This window comes from Clinocottus analis, unplaced genomic scaffold, assembly GCF_023055335.1.
Source record: "Clinocottus analis isolate CAN_PGR_092001 unplaced genomic scaffold, fCliAna1.0.p SCAF_5, whole genome shotgun sequence".
Classification (NCBI taxonomy): Eukaryota; Metazoa; Chordata; class Actinopteri; order Perciformes; family Cottidae; genus Clinocottus; species Clinocottus analis.
Window position 1 is genome coordinate 17017775 of NW_027176207.1, and position 19071 is coordinate 17036845.

The 19071-nt window shown below is 41.7% G+C and overlaps 1 protein-coding gene across 5 annotated transcripts in view; it reads left to right on the forward strand.

Annotated features, from left to right (window-relative positions):
* Positions 1–19071, forward strand: part of cadm1a (cell adhesion molecule 1a) — a 342257-nt gene that overhangs the window by 231919 nt on the left and 91267 nt on the right. For 4 of the 5 annotated variants that reach the window (XM_068600532.1, XM_068600534.1, XM_068600535.1 and 1 more), the window contains exon 2: positions 6271–6288. The exons of the other annotated variant lie outside the window; for it this stretch is intronic. In XM_068600532.1, the coding sequence (XP_068456633.1) occupies positions 6271–6288 (18 nt within the window). The remainder of the gene's footprint in view (positions 1–6270; positions 6289–19071) is intronic. 5 annotated transcript variants of the gene reach the window in all.

Sequence of the window (19071 nt, forward strand, 5' to 3'; positions counted from 1 at the left end):
TCAAATGTGTTCTAATTATATTAAATTACTCTGTGTGAATAACCTGTGCTATATTATTTTCCCTTTTGTGGCAGCTGGATAGACATTTAGACAATAGAGGCTCTCATGAAATGAAGCTTATCCACGTTTGAGCACCAGCGTTTGTCCTCTACATTTCCAGTGATAAGTGTACACAATCTAACAGATGGTGCTGTAAACACACACTCCAGAATGTGGAATTCAACTCATAAAAAGGGCCCCCGATGCATAGTGTTATAAGCTGAGCTGTATGTCTTTTACTCATTTCGCTCGCTGCTCTTATCCAGCGAAAAGAATGCAGGCCTATTGGTTCAAAGTCATGAAATGCAGAAGGCCCCCCACCTATGACATGGTGAATAGTGAGGTGTGAGGATCGTTTTTTTTTTTTTAGGGATATTACCCCGGGCTCTCTCCCTCCACCCCCCCCCCCCCCCTCCTCCTCCCTGCTGCACCCTGAGGACACAGCCATTGGTGGCGGAGGGAGGCTTCTGGGCCTTATCAGCAGGACAGCACCCAGCTCTCTAATCGCTGGGTCTCAGAAACAGCCGGAGGTAAAGAGAGAGTGGATGGGTGAGCAACATCCAAGTAGGAAAGTAGGCAAGGTTTACACCTCATAGATTACATGAAACGACAGCTGCTTTACAGAAGCAAATCCTTTTGGTGAGAAGAGAGGCGTGCAGATGCTGTCCCAGGGCACATTGTCGGTGATGAAATGTAGAGTCCTCGCCGTTGCGTCACAAGACTCTAAGCAACCACCGCTGGTGCCATCTTGAAGGTGTCCTTAAGAAGAGGCCATAAGCGAAAAGATGGAGACGGTTCAGTTCATTGAGCTGTGTCCGTCTCTGAAGTCCTCCTCCCTTGGCATACTTTGTCTTCAACAATGTTACCAGACTTTGTTCTTTGCTCATATTTTCCAGAGTCAGGAAGATTGATAGTGTACTTTTCTAATTGCGTGAGGAGATTTAAAGGTCATTCAAAGAACGAAGTAACACTTTCAGTCACACTTTTACAACAGTGTTTTAGAGAAGGCAAATAAGAGTTAGATATATATATATATATATATATATATATATATATATATATATATATATATATGTATATATATATATATATATATATAGTACATAACTTACCTTTACATTTGTGACGCATGACCGTTAAGCAGCTTGATTCCTGCCTGGCAGCATGTTTTCTAAACTCCTCGAGTTTGCGATTCACTAAGGAAATGCTACAGGCGATAAATAACGGCGTCATATTTTATCAAAAAGCTGCGATGCAGCCAGAATCCAGGTATGGATGTAACCCCAGAGCGCATAGTGATAAAGCACACAGTGTTCCATTCTCCACACTTGATTTACTGCTGTGACTGGTTTAAAAGAAAGACAATAGGATTGGTGCTATTGATAATTAGTTTTTAATGTGCCACACTCATCATGTCCAATTTCATGCCCCTTAGGCAGCTGATCACAGATTTAATCAACACATTATCGCTTGCTATACTTAAACTGAATAAAGGCAGGCTTCTGTCTGTCTGTCTGTCTGTCTGTGTGTGTGTCTGTGTGTCTCTGTGTGTACTGGTAGGAGTGTAAAGAGGACTGTTAGCGCGTGTTTGTGTGACCGTGGAGCGAGTGAGGGAAGTTGTCAGCATGCGCATCCATCCCAGCGACGTCCTTCTTTGATAGACATCGAATGTGCGTTCCAGGCCATTAACCCGCGAGCCACGTCTGAGGATGACGCGCTCGGAAGCGCGTTGCGTCGCGCCGCTGTGTCGAAGGGAGCCGTTGTAATTATTGTGTTTCTATGTAGCGGAGGAGAGAGTGTCCAGGCCTCCCTCACCTGATGAATACAGATGAAAGCAGGGATGTTATTTCTGGGTTTTGTTTCTTTATTTATTTTTGAGTCGACTGCTCTCGTAACACCTGGGAGTTGTTTTTAGTTTTTTTTTTATGACCATGTGAGGCTCATTCTTTTAAAGGAGCGTATGTCTTTTGTTTTCATGAATTCAAAAGATGTTTCAGTGGGGGGAGCACATCAAAATAAGCGTTGTTTTAAATTCATAAGGAGTTAAAGGTCGTGTCCTTTTGCAGCATAGCAATGTATTTAGACGCACTCGTTGCGCTGTGACATGAAGGGCCCATATGGAGGACGGAACCTACCGAAATCAAAATAAACGTACCAATGTTGAAAATAAATGTAGCCAATTATTAAATGAGAAAATGTCACATGGATTGATATCAGTTTTAATTGTCTTTATCTCTTTCTACTTGCAGTAATTCCTGTATTCATCTTCAATTTAATTTGATCTTTTATGTATTTATTTATTCCTTGTCATCAACTTTGACATATATTTTTGTATTTATTTTGCATTCATACGAACAGTAGGTTTAGTGATTAATAAGTATATACATAATTATGTATGTTGTTTTTATTTTTTATTTGACTTTTCTTTCCCTAATCGTATTGTATTAATTCCATAATTTCCTTTTTTTATTTTTATTTTTACAAATCCTGCTTGCATGCATTTCTGCTCCATCCCACAAAGGAGCCGGCTGTCGTTCAAAGTGTGTCCCGGGTTTAACTCTTCGACCACGGGTTGATCGGCAGAGTTCATATATCGATACGTGCAGATCAAACTGGCTGAAACTGAACTGTTTCCTCAACCCACAGCCGGTCACCTCCCAGAGGTTAAGCTCTTTAAGAGGGGACACCTCTCGGCCATCGGCCCTCGGCCCTCGCAGAGCCCTATTCTCTCCTCGTGGGGCTTGCGGAGCACCCGGCTGTCCAGCATGTGCCACGCGTCATGATTTCTGGAAAGAGACATTGCTGTTGGTTTTTTTTTGCCGCTTTAAGCATAACAAGCCGGGTGCCCTACAGGCACATGTGTTTGGTGTTGTGTAGTCTTGAGACCATATTTCACCTTCAATGATACAACGTACATCCGGCACCCTACAAAAGATGTTCTACTTTATTGTTTGTTCTTTTTCTTTTGGTGAAGAATAGTGTTTTTGAAAAGTTCCATTCATCTGTCGGTCACATCTGCCTTTTTGTATATATGTATGTGTATATATATATATATATATATATATATATATATATATATATATATATATATATATATATGTATATATATATATATATATATATATATATACATATATATATATATATATATATATATATATATTTAAAGGCATATAAAGATAGATAACTAGAGGCACATCTATCGAGCACTGCACATCATCTTGAGTCAGTTAGCACTGTACCACCACGCTGTAGGCCTCTTAGCACCTCATTAACTTCACATAAAAGCTTGCGTTGGCAGACACATTAACATTTACATATTCAAGAAAGGCTATCCACATTTTGTTGGCTGTTTTGGAGTGTATTCAACATGTCAAGAGGTCCAGCGAAATATGCTCTATCATTATCGCATACCAGCCAGATATTGTGAGAGCCTGACAGGAAATTCAGTTTAGTAATATTATATATCCCCTGAGACAGATTGTCAAGATGTTAAACAAGTTCCTATGATGTGCATTAATAGTGTGGATGCTGAGGAGGAAAGATGCTGCATTCAGTTCAAGCTCAGTTTTGACCATTTTAGAAATGTTTACAAAAGTAATATCTTGCTTTATACAATAGGAATGATGGTCAATGATACAAAAATAAGATTATTATGTTTAAGCCATTTGGTAGTATAACATGTAATTGTATTTATGCTTATAATCTGGAAAAAAAAAGATAGAAAAGAAAACGTTTGATTTTTTTTATGTTACATTTTTGATGACGATGATTTCAAAATCTCACTCAGTGACATTGTTGTTCTTGTCCGCTGCTGGTTTGGTGCTCGAGGAGAACTTAACGAGTTGATCCCCCAACGAAGAGGCTGTAACAACTTGTCGGGCTTGTGCATGAGCACCGCGGAAAAGACAGACAATCGGCCAACGGGACCAGTTCATCTGGAGCCGCTCGGCTCCCTGGCTGCGCGTCGAATGTAGAGAAAGACATCGCGAGCTGGTGGAGGCCTTCATTATATGCAGCTCAGGCTCCGGTGAAACCTTGGTTAATGTCCCTATCATCTCTGGAGTGGCCCAACGTCGAGCTCTCTGTCCAAATGACTCATGTTTAATGCATCTCTGCAGGCCTTGTCATTTAACCTCACCTCTGGAGGTTGTAGGTCGGGGTGGAATAGCGAAGGATCCCCCCAAGACCCACGAGGGGCAAAGCGACCGCACAGTTATTCTCCACCCGCTCTCCATTTACTTAACATGGGGGAGAGCTGCTTCATAGCTGGCCCATTGCTGTGTAATCTCCCCGAAGCGAACCCCCACACCCCCACCCTCCACATCACACTGCGTGAACCTGAACTCGCGGGTGGTCTGGGTTGACTGTGTGGCTCTCTGAAGCACTGTGTTACACTGCTTCCCGTGCGCCGCGGCTGAATGCTTAAGCAGGAGACAACTGATGTTATCCTGGGAGACTGTATGACTTACTCTTTAGTCTTCAGATGAGCGCTCCAGTATTGTGGCTTTGGTAAAAGCTTTGCAGATGAGATCGAAGGCTGCCAAACTCCAGCTTAATCTTTTGGTTTTTCAATGGTTTTTAATTAGCTATATATGTCTGTGTGTGTGTGTGTGTGTGTGTGTGTGTGTGTGTATAATAAGCCCAAAGGGATGTCTGGTTGCTTGGCAGATTTCTTTGCTAGATTTTGCCACTTTTGAAAACCAATGCTGTTTTTGCAGTTGGATCTTTTTTTTTTTTGGGAAACCAGCTCAATCTGGTTAGTTTCCCCAATGTTACCCAACCCAAAGCTGTAAGCTTGCAGAGGCACATGTGCAAGCAAATGAGGAGCGATTCAACAAGATGCAGCTTCATCAATGCTGTGTAACAGGATGTAAAAGAGATGGAATTCTACTCTTTGTTTCGCTTGATCTCTCTCCGCTGCATTTTCCTCAGATTTTCACAGTTTACATGCAAAGACTACCTCCCTCTCACTCCTTGAACCCCCCCCCGCCACCACTCCTCTTTCCCCACACACACACACACACACACTTCCACACTCTTCCAGACACCCACTCCGTCTCTGCCTCTCTGTCTTGCTCTGGATAATGGTAATTAGAACATCACCATGATTGAAATTTGGCAAAAGTTGAAGAGGAAATAGGTTTTCTAATCAAAAGCCGCCTCGTAGCTGGAATCCATGCTTACTTGGCTGAACAATATTCCTCAACGATGGGGGCCTAAGCGGATGCCAGATTGTGTACTGAGGGCTTCCGCCGCTCTCTCCCTGCTACGTTGGATTTCACACACATGCCCCACTTGAGCCTGTTTTAGCCACTTATTTATTTAAGTATGAGCTTTGTTGTGATTTTTTGATGATGTTAGATGAGAAGATTGATACCGCGGCCAAGTCTGTCTCTTAATCTAAAGTCTACAGTCAGCAGCGAGCTCAGAAGAAAGACTGGAAGGAAGAAAAAAAAACATGTGAACCAACCTGCAGTACAAGCGGCGTTAAGGCTCCCTGGTTTACGTCTTCAACCTGGTTTGTTTATCTCGTACACAAAACAAAAACAATTGTGAAAGCGTAAAGTTGTGCTTGTTGTACGGGGGGGTTCATGTGCTCCACTGTCTCTTGGCTCGGAGCAGTGACTTCCTGCTGGTTGCGTGGCAACCTCTCGCTGTTGCCTATGGTGTCACTTCCCACACATGTATGAACTTGAGCCGACTCTCTTCCTCTTTTATTACAGCCGGGGCTTGAAAGACAATGGTAATAACGTTTGCCGTTAACGTGCGCCACAGTGGAGAGTTTTGGTGTTTCACTGCCGGAAAGATTTTTTTCTAATTCAGTAGACGTGTGTTATGGAGCCAAAACATAGAAACAAGCATACAATGTCGTCTTTGCAGGACTTGTGATGCACAACATTGCATGCAAAACAAGTGGATCAAAGCCCATTTGTCAAAGTATGTGCCTATTGGAGTTCACGCCTGACTCTTAAACTTCATAACAGTCCGTTTCCCAACTCTTCTTGGTCTTGTAATGATTTCCTTCTTGCAGAGGGAAACCGCATGAATGACTTTTACTTTGCATTCTTATCTCAACTTGCCTCAACTTTCCAAGCATGAACCTATGCACTTGGCAAACGTGGGGCTATTCAATTTCCATTGGGGCTTCGAATGCTAACCTCGCTTTCTTTTTTTCTCCCCCCTCCTTCCTTCTACCCTTTTCCCGTCTGTCCTTCTTCTCCAACACAGGAGCTGCTCAAGAACCAGGTGAGCCGGAGTCACTTCTTCTGTCGTTTTCCTCACCACATCTTCTCACCGTGTTCAGTTCCTCCCCAGCTTCTGCTTACTTCGCATTTCTCACCGCAACTAGCGACGGTTTATCGCGTTACGACCGCTCTCCAGCTTTCCGCTTTTCTCCTCCAAATATCATGTCGGTGTCGTTGCTGGTGTCTGATCCATCTCCAGTTGCTTGGCCATGTTCTGCACGGCGCTGGCTGTAGCATCCTCGTGTGCACTGCAGTCAAGCAGACGGTGCAGAGACCGAACCCAATGACCTGAAGAGATTGAGTCCAAAACCAAATGGCGGAAATTACAAAACTTTGAAAGAGCCCTTGTAAGTAATACAAGTGGTGTCTTTGGCCAGACACACATTGATCGTCTATTAATTACTAAATATCTCATCTTGACATTCGGCCCTGTGTGTTTGGAGTTGCAGCAATCTGTTCATTGTGTTGCCGAGTTAATGCACTTATGAATGTTGAAAATATTGTTGGACAACGCATTCGAAGAAGTTATAGGAATGAAGAGCGTGAACCTCTTTTATCTGTCGCCATCAGTCGGTCAACAAAAGCATGTCCATATGAACCACTGCACAGACACAAAAAAGCAGCAAATTGTCATTGAATAGCAATGACCAGTTTAAATCCAATCTGTAATTCTGAATTGTAAATGATGTTTTTATTCATAAATTATTTCCGGTGCCTTTTACTCAGTTAACCTCAAAACGTCCTGCATATGTTCGGTATCAATGTGTACTGCTTTTGCAATGATCAGAACAAATATTGGAAGCAATTAATATCCTGGTCTCCCAAACATTATGTTCCCATACATAATATAAATACATAATAAAACACATTTTTTCACATTCATGATTCTAATCATACAAACACAGCAGGCCGCTTGTAAACCAAACCAAAAAAAAAGTATTTTTAAGCCTAAACATGATGTTTCACAAAAGCCAACCAGGTAAATTGTGTTGTCGAAACAAGTTTGTTGCATTTTGGTTTGGTTTCAATTTACAATGTTAACCACGTGTTTACAACTGTGACTGTAATATGGGAGGAAAAACATTCCCCTTGAAACATAATTGAGGACGCAGACTTGTTGTATGGTAACACAATTTTGTAGGAGGACCCAGGAAACAAGTCATCCTACTAAAATATCATCAAATATCTAACTGTTAAAATACATAGAGGCCTGGTCCTTTCTGCAGTTGAGGTAAATAAAAGCCAACGCTGCATTTGGAGAATTTCTCAGATTACGTTTTGAATGATAGAAAAGAACATTTCATTACAAAAACAAACATTATTTCCCCAGTCATAATTTGTTTCCGTAGCTGCCCTCACAAGAAGATAATTGTGTGCTGTAAATCAAGTCAAGCTTCCTTCACTCCCCCTCTTCCCTGTCTCTCTCCTACCTAGCCTTTTAATCCAATTAGCAGGGCCAGGGAAAGTTATTTATATGTACATGAATTAAAATTGGACAGTAAGACATCCTCCCCTGAGGCCAATTGGACCAAGCCAAGTCCTTCACCGGCCTGCCGGTCAGAAGCCTCCGCTGCTGCCCAGTAGCAGTGGTGGTCTCTGGAGCGGCAACACAAACTCACACAAACGCGCGGCGCCAATGACAATCATGGTCTCGTTTGGCTTCGGCGCGAACACCAATTCAGCGCACACTCTTCATCCTCCGCGGTGAAACACTCGGAAAATATTGTTTCATCTTCTCGATGTTATATTTCCTCAAACCGTCGAGACGGAAAAACACATTTAAGTCCTTCAAATTGGGACACTGTAATAAGTCTCCTCGGCGTTCAGGTTCATCGTCGGTGTATCTCTCTGTTGCATTTCATTGCGATGGACTGAAGCTGTAGATGTGCCAAATGAGTATGGAAGCTGCCAAATATGGCTGTCGTACCCTTTTGAACTATTTCCCAGTGATTGCAGTACTTCAAAGTGTTGTGAATGTCACACTATTGGCAGCGTAACCATTTCTAAAGGTTTTAAATACAATATCCATGTGGAAATGTAAAAACATGGATTGGTTAATGATGCCCCTCTTAGTCCAGTCACGCAGATATTGATGTTAACAGTTGTTTGGCTGCAAAGTTACTTGCAAAATTCAACTCAAATTAGTGTGGCTTTATAGAACTTTATAGAAATGAATATACGAGGTGGCTTCTTTAAACTTGATTAGAAATCAAACAAATAGTATTTATTTTCACTTTCGAATAAATTTCCTTCAAGTGTACAATAAATCAAACTGAAAATGAAAGTAATAAACAACAAGATAGAGATCAATTGAGACAAAAGCAAAGATTAAAACAATAAAAATGCAACATTTACAATGCATGTTATGAATGTGGAGCCAAAGTCAGACTTGCATCTCACATGTGGTGAGAATTCTCATAATGATCACGTTTATCAACCCACTCAGTGAGTTGTTATTCGCTGTGTGTGTGAGCGTCTACATGCACTTTGTATCCCCTCTCTTGTATTCATGTTGTTCTTTTCTATTGTCACCAGGTTGTGAATGTTTTCACATGTTCACATATGTCATTTTACATACAAACAATGGATTCACAGGACGGAAACAAGACTGATCCGCTGTTCATTCTCTAAAAAACAAGTTTACCTCAAAAATCCATATTTTCCTCTTGCCTGTAGGAACTATTCGTCTGGATTGTCTGGATTGTTTTGGTGTGAGTTGCTTTGTGTTGGAGATATCGGCTGTAAAGACATGTCTTCCTTCTCTCGAATGTAATGGAACCAGATGGCACTCGGCAAACTCCAGTCCTAAAAAACTGCAGCCAGTGCTGGAGCGCCTCGGCAACGTCTTTATCTTGAAACTTTAAAACCTTTCACGGAGTGTTTACATTTCATGTCAAGTCCATTGCTACATTTGATTTGCACCCAAATTGTATTATTAAGCATTTGGTTGAATTTAGCTTCAGCTTCTCTTCTGGTGGCAGAAAAACAAGATGGTGAGGGATTTGTGGCAGTTATCACCTGAGACCCTATTAGACAGATTTGGAAACAGGTTGTTTTTACCTGCCGGTAGAATTGCTACACAACCATCTGACCCATTGGAAACTATTTGGAAAAGGGCAGGAGCTTTCAAAAAATACTTGGCAGGTGATTGGATTCAATATCTGTCAATCAAAGTCATTCCAAAGCAGTCGGGAAAAGAGCCAAAAGATATTTTCCATCAAGAAAATATTTCAGTGGCGTTTTTTCCGCTCTTCTTTCACTGAATAAATCCTCTCGTTCTGGGTTAACTGATGCTATTGCAGCAGCTACGCTAATCTCCCGAGGAGCCGCCATTGAGGTTTTGAACATTAGGCCACGCCCTCACAGGCTGCTGATCGGTCCCTGGCTCGTATTCCTTGAATGCCGACACGATGGACCTTTGCTGCGATGTGTGATCGCGTGACATGGTGAGCATCCAGCTCGTGTTCAAGGTGTGTTCTCCACCTGATTAAACCAGTTCCAAAAAATGGACCATACTTTGGGAAAAAAGACAAACAAAAAACAAATATTTCTTGCTGTCAAAGGTCACAGTGCTTCCTTAGTTGACTTGGCACGACGGACGAGACTTCTCTCCTCCTGATGGGGCGACTTGTGTGCTCGCTTTGTATGCCAATCAATAGAATGGACGAAGTGAGAGGATGGAGGTTGGCTGAGGGACGCAGCAGTTAAACACAAGGAGTCTTATCCATGTGTGCACAGAGTGACACACACACACACACACACACACACACAAGCAATAGTACACAGAGTACAGCTCCGATTAATGACTAAATCAATCACACGGATACAGTGTTTGCTTGTCATCCTGTATGCTTTTCTTTTATAACACAGGTTCAATTTCCCAGGCTACTGAAGCTCTATCAGCCTTCCCTCCGAATATGTATTCAGCAAGGTCATCTGCCACTGCACCAAAAAAAAAAAAAGTGCCAACCGCAGGATGTCTTTGCTATTGCAATGTCAATAGTCCCCAGTCCAATGCATCGCAATCTACATTTGTCAATACGTGTGCTACTTAGAGCGACACCGCGAGCTGAGGATGCAGCTCCTTTATTAGCGAGACCTTGTTTTGACTCCTGCTCTCTCGTATATTCACGCTGGAAATGACAGGACGATTATTTATTCATTATTTTATCTTATATCTCAGGTAGTTAAATACATAAATGAGTGCGTTGTGATTTTCACTAGCACAACTGGTCAAGGTCAATATTTTATAGTTTTTCTAATTTAGCAATAAAAAAAAAAATGTGCCAATCAAAAGCCGGGATTGATTCTACCGCCGCCTCCTTCTTATGGCGGGATGGAAGACGATCAATAAAATCTAGAAGATGAGGGAAACTGCATGCTATAAAATATTACGATTGTAATTACACTTTACTGGGAGCAGAGAGGTTGGACTCTCTGCTCTTGTTCGTAATGAGGGTGTCTGCTCCGTCTGCTCAGAGGGAGCGACAAAGAAAACGTTGGAGGACATTATGAGAGTGCAAAAGGGCAAGTGTTTAGTGTACATTTCGATTTATTCGTTTATATATATATTTTTTTAAAAGGCCTTTTTTTTTTCTTCCAAAACCAACATATCTCTGTTAATCCCTCGCTTAATAATTTCCAAGTGATGCAGACGAGGTAAAAGGCCTGGATGTTAAAAGTAATTTGCTTTTAATCTTTCAGATGCTGCTCACTGTCAACATCTGTTGAGATGCACTTTAATTTAACAATTATCATCACTGATATTTGTGAGATCATGGACACAAGTTGCCGTGTGTCTGGCGCCAAAGTGAAGATTCTCTCTCTGTCTGTTCATCCTTCGCATTTCCCGAAAAGCATTTATCCGATTAACTTCACGCTACTTCACGTTGTGGGACGCACACGACGCGTGTAAATTAACTTTGAATAAACGCAGCTGCTCCGTTCGGCGGTGGGGGGGCGGGGCTTCAGGGCTTTGCCGACTGCTCATTGGCTGCAGTTCACTTTACGGACCGCCCGCTGGATGCAGACTTGAACCAGAATGCAGTTCACCTGTGAGCGTGACCGGGACTTGTGAGGGCTTTTCCTTCTCGGATGAGACTGTGATACAACACTTAACAATACCGGCAAAAAGAAAACCTGTTAATGATTTTAATATGTTAGAACCGCAGTGGTTTTCACACAAAAACAAACAATTAAAAGACAGATTTGAAAATGCCCTTCGCTAAGTGGATTTCACCGGTGTTTCAGACCGCCAGCAAAACGTGTTTGTTTTTTATGGGCAGATTTATTCATTTTGGGGCCCAAGGCAAACGGCATCTTTTTTATTTTTTTCATATAGGAACGTTGGTATTAGCAGTGGTGGAAGTACTTTTCTTCTGTAAAGTAAATTGTACTTAAACTTTAGTAATTGTACTTAAATTATTTTAATGCTCGAGGTGGAGCTTTCAATTCTAGTTTGATGTTGATGGATAATAATAATATTTTTCATTTTAGTTTCTAGATCTGCAACGTAACCAGTAACATTTCTCATTTTAGTCGTGCAACGTTATCCTCTGACGTAGAAATACAAAGTACTACACCGTGAGGAAGCACACTTCTAAAATGATTTAGGTTTCAGTGAGTTAGGATAGTAACATAATGAAATATCTTACGATATAAACATAATGATACGTCTATAGTGATTAGGGGCTTTTGGAGTTGGGCCCCCAAGCGAACAGTAAAATCCGCCCCTGGTGTTTTTTCTGATCCAAAAGAGAATTTAAAGGTTTTTCCTGACCGTGAGTCGTAGCTGCGTCTTCATGGAGTTACGCAACTGTGTTCATGGAGTGTCGCTCAGCACCCAACGAAGTGCAGTGTTGACAATGAAGTTGTTTGTATCAGCGGTTCTTATGAAAGCTGCGAGCAGCAACACCGCGGGCCGAGCAGTGGCCCCGGGCTCTGCACTAATGCGTCTTAAGAGAGGAAGTAAATAAGAGAAAGTGGACAGATTTCTCCTCAAGGCCGTTGGAGGCGATGCTTGTGTCAAGTGAAAAGGGAAGATGATTAATTATGCTTAAATTAAATCAGGTTATAGGGGTTGTTAATCATAGTTTTGGATAATTCAACATCCAGCCTGATACATACAGTATGGGGTAGTATAAAATATTCATTATTTGATTAGCAAAATGTAATAATATGTAGTTTCTCAGAGGGTCGCACATAGTCATTTTTATAATGATAAAATTATTTGTCCTAATTAAATCGCTAGGAAATAATAAACGACTGTTCCCTTTGCCGGTATCCACCAGCCAATCAGAGCAGTCATTCATATGAAGTCACCTTAAGTCAGTCGATCAAGGTTCCTCCCCATTTCCAAAAGAAATCAAAGTTCACCGGCATTTGAAACAATATGTTCATTGCAGCACACTGGAAAAGATGGATAGATATGAGAGAAATCTGCATGATGATACCTACCTCTATGCTGATATTATGACATTATTATCACTGACATGTGTACAGTATTCTACCACCGACACTGCTTTTGAATCGTGTTTTTCAGCACTAACTAACTCAGACTGATACAACCAACATTTTCTACGAATTGAAACGATAAAAACAAAACCATCCTGCAGTTATTTGAGTTAGCGGGACAACGTTTCAAAGTGTTCATATGTGAGATTATTATTGTAGTGGAATGGCCGGTGTTGTGGAAGCTTCCCCACAAAAGTATTTCTAGGAGAAGTGGAACTGGAGCAAAAAAAGGCCCCAAGAGAAACACAAGTTCTAGTAAATGTACTGTGCCAACACATTTCCATTTGCAACCTTTCAAATACGGAGGCTTCTTCAATGGCCCCATGTTTCAAACCATGACGTTGACTGTGCATAGAAAAGAGCAGCGAAGTAAACTTTTGTTCTTGGAGTATTGACTGTTTCTCAAGGCTGACATCAGAAAACCCAACAGACTTCATTTCAATGTGTCTTAAACCGCCGCTTTTTAGATCTTCTGACTCGCTGTTGCTTCATATATTTGCATTTAATGTGAAAGCGGTCCTTTATTGTGCTCACCCACCTTATTGCACATGTTTGCAGCTTGATGGTTATTGTCTTCGCCTCTTAGCTTACTGTTTTAGTTTGTTTTTAGTGCACTGAAGACTTGGATATTACCATTCCAGACCTCTGAATTTAGTGTTTATTTCTGAGTGGACCTCCAACAAATAAAAACCTGTATTTTAGCTTCTGGTGCCGATGTTCATCCACATGTTGTATTGTGAATACTGTGCACAGTTCCTTTGATTGGCATGGCAAAAGTCGTACAGCTGATCCAGCATGTGGTTCTAAAACCTCTGGAGCTGCAGGTACATCTGCGGTGGACTGCTTTTAGTCAACAGGCATATGACAGTGTCTCGATAAGTGTTTCAAGAGGGCATGTTTGCAACGAACAACACGCCCACTGACATTCTTCACTCCATCATTAGCATTGTCTTCTGAGAGAGCCAAATGTGATTTTCTTATCGTTCATATATACAGTGTGTAAGTGTATGTATATATATATATATATATATATATATATATATATATATATATATATATATATATATATATATATATATATATAAAATCCATCATCATTTATCACATATTAGCCTCAGGGGGCTTTACAATCTGAAAGCGGTCATTTTGCTTAAACTTTAATTTCTCGTCCTCAGTCTTCACGGTCACTCATTTTCCGTATTAAATTCAATCAAAAATATTGAGAGCCAATGTCTAATCACTCCAACGTTCTTCTCATTTTAGTTATTTAACAATTTTAGTTGGTGAACTAGTCTCGTGTGCCCGTTTGTTGATTCTGATCCACTTCACCCATTGCAACCAAATTGTGACGTTGTGACGATTTGCCCCTGAGTGACGCGAATGCTATAGCATTAGCACACGCTATATCGTAGCTATACCTTAGCACAGTGGTTCTCAAACTTTTGTCAGTGATGTAACCCCTGTGAAAAAAAACATTTCAGCCAAGTACCCCCTGACCAGTGCAGAGCATTTGTGGTTGAACACAAATATGTAATAGACAGCGCTGTGTCATCAGTGTCTGATTTAATATAGAATATATACAATTCAGTTGATGAACTTACACTTATATTTTATTGAAAATGTATTTAATAACTTCCCTTAAAGGATATTTAAATGGATGCTCATTTTAAATATATATTTAAAAAATATATCACGTGCCTTCAAATGGGAGTACGTCCATTTGAGAACACCTGCCTGCCGTATTGTATACTTTAGTACAGGACTACAGTCTGGATATCAACATACGCTTATCTTCTCCTCTATTCTATGCAAAATGAATATTGTACAACTTGCATATCCGTTTTTGGTTTAAAAATATACAAATTGCTCTCAGATCGCAGGGATGTATACTGCATGACAAGAGAAAAATGAACACACTTTAGCACCATTAAATGTGCACATGCAACTGATTTACTTGAGATAGCACCCTTAGGTGCACAGCATACAACGTATGCTGTGTTTCATGTTTCAGATATGGGAAAAAAACAAAAAACATAGCCCTGTGATGGGAATGCATGGAGACCTTGTGAAGAGCAACAGAGGAGGGATTCCTCTCTTTGGATTGAATAGAATGTAATAGATGTTGCATCTGTATCATTTACCGTGCTTTATCATCCCTATGGGAAACTGGTCCACTCACAGAAGAGCCATGTTTCTACCATCTCACATACAACACATTAGTATTTAAGTGTAGCTGCTACACCAAAACACAGTCATTACTGCGCTTGGACAGGGAGAAAGCTATGAAATTGCCACAGCAGGAAATAGGCAGTTAGCACAAGCAGCAATCCAAATTACAGCTGTAGGAGAGCAGATCAGGAAAGATGAGATGTACTGTAAGAAACCAAACGTGGGAGTTACACACAGAAGAGAGCAGACTGTGAATAAAGAAAAATATGTCTGTAGACTTTTGACCGAGGCCAACCTCCTCTTACGATGCACCGCGGCTACTTCATGGCTGTGTCCCAAAATAAGGGCAGCCCTTCTTCTAAAGCGTAATTCACACTGGCACGGAGTCTACTTTTTGTCCATTGCGTTTCTAATATTTGTCAGTTTGGTGAAGTCAGTTTGTCAGCCCGCTGTAAGCTTCGGATCAGTGCTTCATTAGTGCTGAAACGCCTCCGACATCTCCAGTCTGGTGTGAATGTGGAGGTACAGTGAGGCTGTAAAAGTGTGCTGACTCCCCAGAGGAGACGGTCTAACCTCAAAGATGTTACTAATAGTGGACTTCTCATCGACTCATGTAGTCGAACGTGTCCAATTATTTCGCCGAGTGGATGCCTGCAAACTGTCGGCAGCGTGTTGATACAAATAGTACACTCAGTGTTAATGCACAGTCAATTATAAGAGGAACCCTGTAACTTTTTTATGCAATAAAGCTATTGATTAGTGACATATCTGCTGCTACCAAGCTGAAAGATGCATGGGAAATTACAAATATTCAACTGACTGAAAGAAATTAACAATTATCCCTAATCTTTTTCTTCTTTTTTTTTACCCATTTTAATGATTAAACTCAGCTGAATTTCTATAATTGCATTTCCAAGTAATCAGGCATCTTATTAGTCATATCTCTGCGTCACAAGACGGATGTCAGGTGCTGTTTGCTTGACAGACAGATCGCATCGCCGAGCTCTCTCTCAGAGAGACACCTTCGTCATCAGTTGTTTTGTCACCTGTCGTCGGCCCCCGAGGAGTAAACCTGCTTCGCCCCGCGTGTGTCAGGAGACGACGGTGAGATATCCCCTCGCCGCCTCCATCACGCTGTTCTGCAGCTGCCTGACTCAACACAACATCCACACGCGACGCGCGACAGTTTCGAAAGTCAGAGTCAGGATGCTTCCGCCGCCCGACACGAGTTTCCTTATATTTGCTGCAGTTTGAGCGTCGTCTCCCGAACACCGTGTGCATCCTCGAGGTGAAGAGAAGAGGTCTCCGATACTCACGTGACTTCAGTTCGCGTCAGGAAGTTGGAGCCAGACTTGCACACATTTAGTCGCCAGCTGTGGAATGAGCCCTGCTTTTAGGGAAAGAACTACAGAATGTATCATCTGCCAGAAACATACCGAGTTGCGCTAAATGAGCTTGATTTATATCCCATTTGATGTGCCAAATGAAGTATTTGTTCATGATAAATGATTTGTAACCCTTTTAAGAAGTCATACGTAAAACAGCTATAAACATTACACAGGTAGATGGGCAGGAATATGCAACACTTTGTCAATTGTTGAACTATCTAGAAACCTTACCTGGATAGCTTTCATGAAGTTGCATCTGATGGTTATAATTGCCGGTTAAATGATTAATAACTAAAGCAAACTTTCTGTATACAATATTGAGATAGATAGTTGAGACTTTGTCAATGATTAATGCTTGTTTTCTGGTCCATCTGTCTTCTGTATTGATGTTTAACCAACAATTTCTTAAAGGTTGACAAATCATATAGCACACACTTAATATCGGACAAAAAATGCACATTGTATGCAACAATGAACTGCTAATCTGTGATCGTAATGTGTTCTTATCATCTCTTATCAGCTGATAAAATACATCATTTATAAATCAATTATTTTCACATTAAGCTAATAATAACATAGCAGATATAGCATTACCAAACTAGAGGTAAGCATTATTGATAATGATTAATCGTCTTGTTAACAGTAAAGTCACTATAAATTAAAGTGCAATTAACTATCTATTATGTGTATTGATGATGTTACAATGAAGTCCTTCAAACTTGTTTGATATTTTATATTTGTGCGTTGACACGTTGATGCTGAAAGGAGACACTAATGAATCCTGATATGTTAGAGGACAGAAGGATGCTGCAGTGCCCTCTGCCTCCCTCCGCTGTTCTCTAATTCTCTCTCCCTCCTTCGCCGCCCCGTTCGACCCCGATAAAAGCTCTCAGCTCACTTTTGTTTATCTGGCAAGTGATGTAGGAGCCCCCCCCCCCCCCCCCCCCCCCACCCACCCACCCACTCCTCCACCTCCCCCCTTCCCTCCTCAAAGCTCTCCGTCTCCGTCTTTCTTTCCTGAAAGATATTTCCAAATGAGTGAGCCCAGACCACAGCTGCCTCTCTGACGCATTAATCACTTGGCTGCCGCCCCCTCCACTCTTACACACACACACACACACACACACACACACACACACACACACACACGCACACACACACACAGTCTAACTCGTGGATAACCTGGTTTGACTTACACAAGTAAAGGCATGTACCGACCCCGTGTAGTCGGAGCACATGTCAGAGCACACGACTTGAGCAGGTAGAGAGAGAGAGAGAGACGGAGAACACCGCAGGATGATCCACGCACACACCAAGCATCCGCCCACCACTCAAGTGATCTTGACTCTCTATACTACACCAACTCCCCTCTCTCTCGCTCTCTCTCTCTCTGTCTCTCTCTCTCTCTCTCTCTCCAACCAGCCGTGGCTCCCACATGACCCTCCATTTTCCTCATCGTTAGCGACCCCGACCGGCGGCCGCTTTCCATCCCAGCCCTATCCTCCCTCCACCCGTCCTGCCTCCCTCGCCGCTCCTCTGTTTACTTTTTTTTTTCCCTCGACCTCTCCATTTGAATCCGGCACAAAACCTCCCCTCGGTCTCCTCTGAGCAGAGAGGGGCGTCGGCGGCGGGAGGTCGGCGAGGTAGAGAGCGGACGAGGAGGGAGGAGAGCCTGTTTGAGCTGTTAATTTGGTAGGAGATCACATGTGAAGTGATGCGCGTGGTTTATGGAAATGCAACTGTTGCGCACCCTGGAGGCAAAACGTGGCTTGATGAGGCCGAGTCATCATGTCAGGAATGATGGCATTAACTTTCAGAAACAGGTAGAGCTGCAATAATGCACTACTGTATAGACCAGTGCATCATTGCAGCTGTTTCTGACGGGAGAGAACAAGAGGACGTGATTTATGTTATTGCAAACACTTCTGGTGAAGATCCCCTTCACCTTTATGAGGGGTTTTATTCTTTTTGAGGTCCCCTGAAATGTCTGACCCTGACTACACCGACTGGAGGTCGTCACTCGAGAAGTGTTTTCACATTTCTCTACTGGAGAGCTGGATCTCTGTGCACTTTCCTAAGATCTGATATTCAAGATTTGGTAAATGACAAATTCCAAAGGCAACCGCCGTCTAATACGTAAATGCCAGCACATTGACAGAGAGACGTGTTATAGAAATATGACTCATCGCAGAGTATTATTGCATACTTTAAAGGGGAACTCAAAACTTCACTTCTTACTCTTTCAAATAGTCAAAATAGTCATAATAGCTTGTTTTTTTAAGAACTGTGCTGGATGAACTAACATATTACTCAACCCAAGAAGGTTTTCAGATTAAAATTTGAAGTTTAACTTGAAGATGAAAAGTTGCTGTGTGCTCACGCTAAATACAGCGTTTGGTTTGTCTGCTAATGTGAAAACATGGCGATGCAACATAGTGGACTCTGTTAACAGGACCCGAATGTAGATATGAAGGTTCATCCTAAGCTAACAAACATTTTTTTTGTTAGTTTATGCACTAATGTAAACATATTTATGAATATCGTATTCCATTTCTACTGATAGATCCCCCAAATCCTCCACACCGGCCCTTTTAAAGTGCAGCTAATTTATGTTAAGAGTCACGAGTGAAATGATCATGACATTTACCCAGTGTGTCAGGAGACTGCATGGCAAAGCTTTCTGAGCTGCACATGTGCTTTCTGTATTTCAAACA